Here is a 10,139-nt window from a genome sequence, read left to right on the forward strand (position 1 = left end):
TTTTCTGGCTTTAATGATTAACAAGCATTTCAGCCTGTTGTTTGTTAAAGCATTTCTAGCAGCAGCATTTTATTATGCAGAGCGCAAGAAGCTAAAAAACGGATTAAAGCCCCGCCTTAGCTTTAAATGAAATGTTGCATTTTAAAAAATGAATGTGCTCTGTTCTTCACAACTTCCTGCTACTGCCTGATCAAAAAAGCATAGTTTGTCACAGCAGGCTGAAAACACAGCAACAAATCAATCAGCTGTCCAGTGAAATATGACAGTCATGCAATTAAAACAACATAGCCTCCAAAGAGAGCTAAACTTGTTCTCTTTGGAGGCTAATTTTGACATAACTTTACTAAACACCGTCTTGGTAGTGGGATTAAACAATGTTCACTCCTGGCCATGAACATGCTCTTAGCTTTAATTGCTTCTCCATTTCTCATATTGATCCTTATTATAGAGCAGTTATTTATGCAGAAATTCGAAATAGTACTTGTTCAACTATCAGAGGATATTTTTCTTCCTATCTTTTCTTTTCTGTGTTTGTTCCTTTAATGTAAAAATGTGAGGATGCAATTATTGTTCTCACTACCCAATCAGCACCTAACTCAGACATAAGTTGTTTTTTATTATTTGCTCCAAGAACATTTTTCAAATGTCAAAACATGAGTACTCTTAACAGCATGGGGTCAAGGGTTATGATTACGTAGCCCTCACAGGATTTAACCTTCTGGCCTGATGAAGAGCACTCAAACTTGAAGCCAACTGCAGTGTAAATGTATTTTGTAAATAAAAAGGGCATTTACCCAAATGCAATGCTACTAAGCTCAGAGTGAGAAAAGGCAAAACACAAGTTTTCATAGTCATGTCACCTTTAAACCACTGACAAAGCTAGATTTGAAATGTAATAAAAACATTTATTATGTGAGAGAACATTTCTTGTTTTTACCTTTGAATAAACCGGTTGACATATTATTAAATTAGCAACACTGAATTTCCAATTTTGCTTTTAGTGTTACTTTCATTAAAACCTTTGTGCAGTCTGACCAACTGAGAGTCAACAATCAACCCAGTTACCAGGTGGCGGTTTATTCAAATCGTGACACTGTTTTCATGACACATAAAGCATTACTTAGCTCCCGAGACATTTTGACACCACAACGTGGACACGTCGTCATCTGCCGTGACGACATTACATTTACAACAATAAACTGTAAGAGAAAGACGGAGAAACAGAAGAGATCTTCACATACACCTGGTCCTGTAACCACAGATACTCTGTAATATCAGACACAATGGCTGTTTGTATCCTTCCAGAGGTCACATTGCACATAAATATTTTTCCTTAAATAAAGCAAACACCTCAAGACCCTGTGTGTGAATCTGTGTATGTGTTTGTAATTTTGTGTAATTCTGTGTGTGGGAGTCGCACACGTCCTGGTATGATCTGGTAGAACATAACTCAGCGGTCTGCGCAGATGGACCACTCGTTCATTCCACCACACCGAGTCCAACAGATGACCTTTCACGGACATCAAACATAACCACTGACAAAGCAGTCTGTGGTTCGTTTCTGGACCTTAAGTTAGAATATAAAGTGGGATTTTGCTGATTGATGGTGTGTGTGTGTGTGTGTGTGTGTGTGTATGTGTGTGTGTGTGTGTGTGTGTGTGTGTGTGTGTGTGTGTGTGTGTGTGTGTGTGTGTGTGTTAATCCTAAATTACAGCAAACTGTCATTGCCTTCGCGTCACACCTGAACAGAGCCTGACGCAGCGTCTCTGTAGCTACTGTTTGTGAGGGAAGCCTCGACAACCTTAGGAAGCCAGGCCGACTCCCGTTTCAGTTCGCCTGGACGCTCTCTCCTATTCGCAGTTCGACGGCCGAGCTTGAGAAAGGAAGGAGTGCTGTCAACCTGCGACAGGAGACATTGAGGCAGAGACGGACTACTGCTTCAGTTCCAGAGCCCAGACATGCTGAGGCCATCCCGTCCGCCCCTTACTTTTCTTATCGCCCGCTGACGAGGAGGACGACGAGGAGTTGGAGGACGAAGTCTTCGAGATCTCCACCTGTAAAAACATGAAATTTATCCTTATTATTTTATTTATTGATACATCTACTCTTTCTTTGAATGCGCAATACTTCAGACTACTACTACAATACCGAACGCACCTAAATTTTATTGATGTCTTGAATGTCTTAAATTGTAGGCAGCCTGTGTCACTGTGTAAAATAATGACAACGATGAGAAATACCCCAGCTACTGTGTACCACGCAGTATTAACGAATGGGTGGAATAGCCACTGTTAACATGAATAAAATAAAATAAAATAAAATAAAATAAAATAAATACATTTGAATAGGAATTCATATTTATTTTTTATTTTTGTTTTTTCCAACTAAGCTTGCGTTTTCAAAAGCCCCAAACGCTGCCCGTTATGACGTATTAGGCCTGATCAAAATAAGTTAGAATATATATATTCAGAGTACAACAGCAATATAGTAAACAGAAGAGCAGTTAGAAGAATAGACTTTGCTATGTTGGTAAAAATAAATAAATAAATAAATAACCACGTTCGCGCAAATGCAGGCACAACGTGGGGAACAACAGAGAGAAACTTTCGTTTCGAGGTTTCGTTCATCCCTTACCCAGGCCTTAGGGTCTTTGTTGTCTGTTTTTCTTTAACAACGACGACAATAATAATAATAATAATAATAATAATAATAATAATAATAATAATAATAATAATAATAATAATAATAATAGACCTCCTTAACAGGCCAAATGAGATAATCATTTTTAATGAATGAACGGCGTCTATGTAATTGGGATACTGTACATGTCAGGGGAAAGAATCCAGTGCGAATCATAAATTGACTCTATCTGTAGCAATGAGCGCTGACGACTCCTCAGTCCGGCTTAATGTTTTCCTTCTTACATCAAACTCCATAAAAACGCGACACTACGCTTTGAGCGAAGACAGCCTGCTCTAATTCTGCAGCGGTAAACCACTCTGCAGCTTTAGTGCACACATAATCCACCAACCTCGATCCATCCTACACAAGAGGGGAAAAGAAACAAAGTAACTAGTTCTGAACTCGAGTGATTACCTGAAGCCGTGGCGTTCAGACCTTTTTGAACGGCTTTAAAACGCCACGCAGAGAATATAAAGTACAAGTCAAAGAGGACAGGCCACCTGCAACCCCCCCGAGCTGAAATAGAGGAAGTGATTTTATTCTTCAGGCAAAGTGACAAATTTTAATATGCAACTATGACTATGAATTTTTTATATTAGATAAGTAAAAAAAAAGAGAATTCGTATTTCCAACCAGCAAAACTTACGCTAACAAAACATCAGAATTTGTCTCCAACTCTGAGTTTAGGGGAAAATGTTTACGAAATATTTTGTTTATGCTCTCTGTGTGTGTGTGTGTGTGTGTGTGTGTGTGTGTGTGTGTGTGTGTGTGTGTGTCATACAATGACCTAATACGTGAAAGCAAAGGCCTGAAAAAAGTTAATCCAGCATCCAGGGATTTTATTGTTAACAGACTGTATCCTTGAAACTAGCGAAACACAAGCTGAACTGGAAAAAAACCTTCTGTGAATTGCGTTATATCCAGATCTTAATTCCCTATTTTACGCACTGCGATGTAAACTTACAAAACAACAACAACAAAACTGAGTTTATTTCCTCGAGACCGGCCACGCACCCCTCCCCCTTATTTGCAAGCTTAGAGGTCTGTCCTCTTAAGGACGCTGTAAGTTGTCCTCTGGGTTTCCCACTTTATTATTAATGGAAGACCAGGCTGAGGAACAGAAGCGCCATTATGTTAGTTCACTGATGTAACATAGTGATGCTTCTTCTTATTAATTATTTTGCGGATTTTTTAAAACTAATCAATGGATTCTGTTGACACGTAGGATATAATTTTATTCAGCTGTAGTGTCTCTGTTGGGCTGTGAAAATGTGCATTCAGCCCAAGCCAGGAGTCTCATGAGAGAGCTGACATGAGTTATGAAGTGGACTACATTCTCTTTTTGAAATATGAGGGAAAAAAGAAAGCTCTCTGGCTTCAATTATGCACCACACTTCCTATAGACAATAGACAGGAAATGATTATTCTCCTCCAGTCTCTGCTGTGGTATTGTTTGTCTGCTGAACAAACAATACCACACATGGCCATCATCCACACTCATCTTCTCTGCAGGACAAAGCTCAGTGGTCCCTCTAAGAAAGGCAACTTGTTGTGCTGATAATATTTATTCTGACATAAATAAGCATTATAAAGAAAATGCAGAAGCATGAACCGGTGACATAAGCTATGACCATATAAATATAAATATGGCCTCCGTTTGATATTACTATGTTTTGGCCAGATAAATGCTAGTGTGTGCGGGGGTCAGCTGAATGCAAAAGGCAGGTAAGAATCCGTTGAAATGGAATTTCAACTGTTGGATTAGCCAAACAAATAAATAGCAAACAACTACACAGCCCTCTAAAGCTGGAGCCATGGCTTCCACATTACACATCTGGCAGTGCAGCCAGAGCTAAAAGTACCAAAAGTGACCAAAAGTACATAGCGTTACTGGCTGTAAGGATGATAGTGTTCCAGGCATAATAGTGGTCGGTCTGTATGGCAGCACCTGGCCCTCCTGGCTCCAAACCGTCAGAGAATGGCAGCCAGCTTTCTGTAGACTTATTTCATGTATTTGTAATCTTTTTGTATGTTTATGATGATATATGTTTTTGCTTGAGTGATCAGTGCAAAAGAAGTCATGTGACTATTACAAAAATAGGGAAACACTCTTCAATTTTACTATTTGCTCTCAGTTTATTGGCTATTTCAGCAGCCCATCTCCAAATAAATGTTGCTCTCTGATTACCCCCCATTTGTGTACTGTGTAATTCTAGCACACCATAAGCCCGTGCTGCTGTTTCCCCTTTCCCCTACCACAGTAGATTTTGGCTTGGTCTCTGCCTGTTCCCCACCCCACTCACTCATCACAGCACTGTAGAGACTGTTTTGGATGTCTAAAGGTCTACACACTTATACAGTAGTATAAGTATCACGTCTGCGTGGATAAGGGATGCGTCTTAATGCTGGAATTTAAATTCAGTGCAAATTAATATACACCGAGCTGATAACAGCTCTATCTATTCAGTCCATTAGTTTTCATTCAATATGCAGAAGATTCGCGGCTTGTTGGTGAATCTCGGTCAAATTGCAGCAGACAATTGGTTAAAACTTTATTTACGGTGCCACTACTGTTGTTGTTAACTGGATTTATCACTATTATTGTAGAGAACATTAAACCTAATAGCCGTAAAATATAGTAACTGTGTGCTGATGCCGCTTTATGAATAGGCTGCTGTGGAAAAACACTCGTGCAAAAGCAAAAAGTACAATTTTAAATGTGTCGATTTTACTTCACATCATGTAAAACAACCCGCAGTTAGATACGAAAAGATGCCCCGTATTCTATAAATTCCAGACTATTCGGAAGTTCATTTTACACAATTTTTTATTTTGTGGAAAGTAAACGGCGTGACTCAGTGTTTTAAAAGAACTATGAACCTTCAGTAAATCCCACGATGCACAAAATGAATGTTTATTGTCTCCTGTCAGACGCTGCCTACCAACAACGTGTTGAAATGTCTCCTTCAATGATTCGTCTTTGTCAAATAAATCGATATGAAATAATTCAGTGTTAGGAGTGAATCAAATTTGTGAACTTAGGTAATTTGTTGAGTCGAGTAAAAATAAACTCATTTAATTCGTCTTAAATATAAGGTCACCATTGGAAATGATTTATCCATTTGGTTTGGAAAAAAGAGTGTCTTGCTTTGCCAGATATACAGTACAGAATTCTAAATCTGTAATTGCCTGTAATTATAATCCGATTTTAAACTGTTGTTACTTTTCTTCGAAAGTAACTCTAAATCCATCCTGCCCACTCCAGCGTTAGAACCTTCCTTTAATAACTCCTTTACTAATGAACCAGCTAACCAGAGACAATACTATATGTGTACTGTTTGCGTTAAGCGATTATTATAATGAATACCTTTTAACCTCATTTTCACAACAAATAGTGGCCGTAGAGCACATCTTACCGCCTCTCTTTTCCGCCGTTCTTCCCGAGCCTCCGTCTTTTTTAGCTCGGCCTTGAAAGCCTGGGTGTCTCCGTGTTGTTCGTCCTTGTCTAGGATGTCCATTAAGTAAGAGATGTAGCTGGTGGCCAAGCGCAGCGTCTTGATCTTGGACAGCTTGGTGTCGGCCGGGACGTTAGGGATACATTCCCTCAGCTCCGCGAAAGCTGAGTTAATGCTCTGGGTCCGCCGCCTTTCCTTGCGATTGGCCGTTGGTCTTCGCTTCACGGTCCGAGGATGAGTGTGGTGATGATGGTGCATACCGACCGTGGTTCCGTTCATCGAGATGGTGCCGGGTCCTGGAACTAACCCTCCAGGGCCATAGTAGTGGTGATGGTGTGGGTCCAGTCCGACGGTTGACCCACTGCCGCTGTTGCCATGGTACTCCGGGCTGTAGCCGGGCGCAAGGCTATACTCTGTAGGTGACATATCCGCGTGACTTATCAACCAGCTTGTGAAGTACGGTGGAGCACCGGTGTCTTCGTGACACCGACCGGCCGCCGCCGCATGCAGCGAATAGTGGTGGCTGTCGTGATGGTGCATGACCGGGTGGTGAGGGAAGCCCGAGACAAGACTCATAGTGACACACAAAAATACGCACTCGGGCACGCGTGAGCGCCCCCCACCCCAACGCGCGCACACACACACACACACACACACACACACACACACACACACACACACACACACACACACACACACACACACAGCGCGCGCGAACAAGTCCTTGTCAGATGCTGCAGCAGCAATCGCACCTTCGTTAGTCAGCAGCGCTCAGAGTAGATGTCTGCATCCTCAGTTCATTCCCCGCGGTCGAAGCCAATCGCTTCCGACCATACGGGTCGGTATTCCGTGCGACAGTACACCGGACCCGTCCTAGCGACCTGTCGCGAGGCCTCTCAGTTGTGTTGAAACGACTCCTCCTAAGACATTTTCCTCATTTATCTTCTCTTTAAAAAGTCACAGCAGAACTTTTTAGGTCTCTTCTTTTACTGGCCACTCAGTGCGTATTCCTCTTCTTCACCCCCCCACCCCACCCTGCACGCCATTTAATCTTTCTCGAGACAGTTGTCAGCTGTCAGGCTCAGGGCAGTTTGGCAATGCAAGACTGGTCTGTTCAGGCACAGGGTCACAAGTGGCTAGTTGATACTGAACTATTCTAAAGCCAGCTTGTCGGTGAGAGAGAGGGAGAGTGGGGTTCATTCACCACGTCATCTTCACTACCGGGGAGGAGAAACGGATTTCACTGCCTCAGTCAACCAATGGCGAGCCTCCGCCCCTTGCTCTGGCCCCGTCTGCAGGCTCTGTTTACTTCACTTTTATGTCAGTGGGTCTGCTAAGTAGATATGCTGGCATACACAGATGCGCGCGCGCGGTTTACGTTCACGCGTGCAGAAACCACTCCAAAGTCAAGAATACAGCGATGCTGATCCAGTTCTTGTTTCTGTTATCAAGAGTAAGGCTGCAATATGCAGACGAGATAGCCCAAACTCTATGGACCATATATGCATTTTAATTCACTATTTAGACTGTTAATGCATTTAAAACGTATTTAAGGAAACATGTCAACAGTGACAGCACGCTGAAAGTCTCTGCTGCTGACATCAGATTAAGAGGCCTCTACTATTCTTTAATATGCTTTGGGGGTGTACGAGACTAGCTTCATAGGTCCTGTTTATAAAAATAATAATAATAATTTTGAACATGATTGGTGTTCATGTTCATACTAGTTTTAATTCAATTACGCAGCTATTATAGTGAATCTAGACGAGTTAAAGTATCTTTCATCTCCTTTGAATTCAAATTTATTCCAACACTCAGCAACACTAAGCGTTCGGGAGTACCTGCTTACAGCCTATATTTCTGACAGAGCTCATTTGAGTTGTGTATTCGTAGTTTTATAATACGACGCAGCGCATGCTTCGGCTAACGAAGCAGCGGTCCGCATCTCCACATATGCATATAAATCTCAACATTATAGTTTTGTGTGGGTTTTATTCAGGTCTAGATTTATTAAAGCAGGAAACATTGCACCCACATTTTGGTTGCAAGTGTTTAAAAAGTTCAGTCCTCACTGCTTACTGAAAATGTATTTATTTATATATTTATTTCTTTATTACGCAAATAACCGTTTTTTTTTATCGTATATGAATAAAACGTTAAAGCGATATAGTTAAATTTAAACACACTGAAATGCATTTAAGCTCATATTTTTTCAGATCTATAATTAAAGAAATTCATTTCGTTTACCGAACCACTGAAGGTCTCAATATTATTATTATTAATTAAGTAAGTAATTAATTAATTAACAGTAATCTCTGAATGTATCTCATTGTAAATAAACAGCCGGTAAAATATCAGGGCGAGGTGACTGACTGGACCCAAAGACGCGGCCTTTCCCAAAGAATACAAATGGAAAGATCAATAAACAACAAACTTTTTTGGTTGTGAGTTGGGCTCTACGAGGTCCACATCTTTATTAATTCTCTTTATTTGCCAGCGAAGTTCAGAGTCATCAATGAATCTGAACTTCGCTGCCGTTCATCAATCATTTAAAGAAAACGCTATATACAACATCTGAATATGTACACGCAATTTACCGCTATTTTTTAAATAGTTATTTATTTATTTACTTTATCTGAAGAGAGACAGTGGGGGTGGGGGCTTTGTGTGTGCGTTCAGTACTCCAGGCTGTGGAAACGCGTGAAATAAACACCTGAAATAAAATGAACTGGTTAACTGGGTGGGGCTACTGTCAAATGATTAATTTAAAATACTTGGAAAATCTTGCTGGCAATATAAATTTGGAAGCAACTTGAGATAATTGTAAGATTGTAACTGTAAGATCTCTAACAACATTTTCAAGACCTGCAGCATCTCACTCAAGGACTGTGATGCAGACACATACACATCATTGAAATCCACTGACTTCATGCGTGTGTGCCTGAATGCTTAAACGTTAACCTCCACTAGACCACTACTTACTTAGTTGAAGTAAGGTCGTTGTTAATGATTTCTGGCGCTGTAAAATGAAATGTTTTGGGGTCCCAGCAACACAGTAAGAAAATAGCAGCGGCACTGCGCAGCAACATGTTGCAGTGAAGGTCTTTTCCTTCTTTGTGACCATAAAGTAAACAGACACAAGAAGGAAACGAACTGTGTGTGTCTAATATGCATATAACACACTAGCACACTCTTTTTTTGACAGTCGCGATTCGATACTGTTGCTCAGGTTCATTTCACGAGTGTGAACAATGGCTGTGAAATTAGGAGTTGCCCATGCTTGCTTCTTGGCAACCTCATAAAATGGAAAACGCTGAGTTGTGACAATAACTTTCCTTATTTAACCCAAACTATGACCTTTCATAAATGTAACCAAGCAGTTGAACCAATGAGCCTGAGAAAACTAAATTCCATTTGAGAAAAACATAAAAACGATGAGGTTTTAAAAAAAAGAATTTCTAAAAACACAGCTATTGCTCCATTGATTTGACTTTCATGGAGGTAATTCCATCTATATGACACTTTAAGGGCAAGTTTGTAGTTTATTTCAAGGTTCAGTAAGTTTTGCTTATCAGTTTAGCGTTTTATAGTTTTTATTAGTTTCTTTGTAAAGCCAGTCATTTACAGTCTAGCATAACTTTTCATTTCCCCAACTCTCTACAACAGCGTTGGAGAGAAAGCCATACAGGATAAAAATGATGTGTTCTGGTGGCAGAGACGAGGTTTTAGAGGCTAAACAGGAATCAGTGTTGGCGATGGGGCTATAAGACTGGACAACTTGGGAAACACTGTAATATGTTTGCTGTAGTCTTTCCTGTCAGCAGCGTAGCAACAGGTGTGCCATTTGGTATGTGAAATGGAGTGTTACAATGTTTCCAGTCTTACTGTGCAAATGAGTTGAAAGTGCAAATGTTGTATGAAGGATTTGATCGTTTGATTCTGATTATATGAAACTATTATTAATGGTAACAAAAGTGTAATTTTATGAAAAGATACTTCAAA

At 40.4% G+C, this 10,139-nt stretch overlaps 1 protein-coding gene across 1 annotated transcript; it reads right to left on the reverse strand.

Annotated features, from left to right (window-relative positions):
- Positions 1-1,057: 1,057 nt before the first annotated feature.
- LOC147326992 (heart- and neural crest derivatives-expressed protein 2-like) lies at positions 1,058-7,294 on the reverse strand. Its single transcript, XM_086294589.1, has 2 exons — positions 6,099-7,294; positions 1,058-2,054 (listed from the first exon to the last, which is right to left on the reverse strand). Exons 1-2 carry the CDS (start codon positions 6,711-6,713, stop codon positions 1,932-1,934), a joined length of 738 nt encoding a protein of 245 aa, XP_086150715.1. The 5' UTR covers positions 6,714-7,294; the 3' UTR covers positions 1,058-1,931.
- Between the last annotated feature and the right edge of the window lie 2,845 nt (positions 7,295-10,139).

Source organism: Aulonocara sp. 'chitande type north' Nkhata Bay, linkage group LG6 (assembly GCF_057382095.1).
Source record: "Aulonocara sp. 'chitande type north' Nkhata Bay isolate Kocher_YH1m ecotype deep benthic linkage group LG6, A_spYH_male_GT1.1, whole genome shotgun sequence".
Classification (NCBI taxonomy): domain Eukaryota; kingdom Metazoa; phylum Chordata; class Actinopteri; order Cichliformes; family Cichlidae; genus Aulonocara; species Aulonocara sp. 'chitande type north' Nkhata Bay.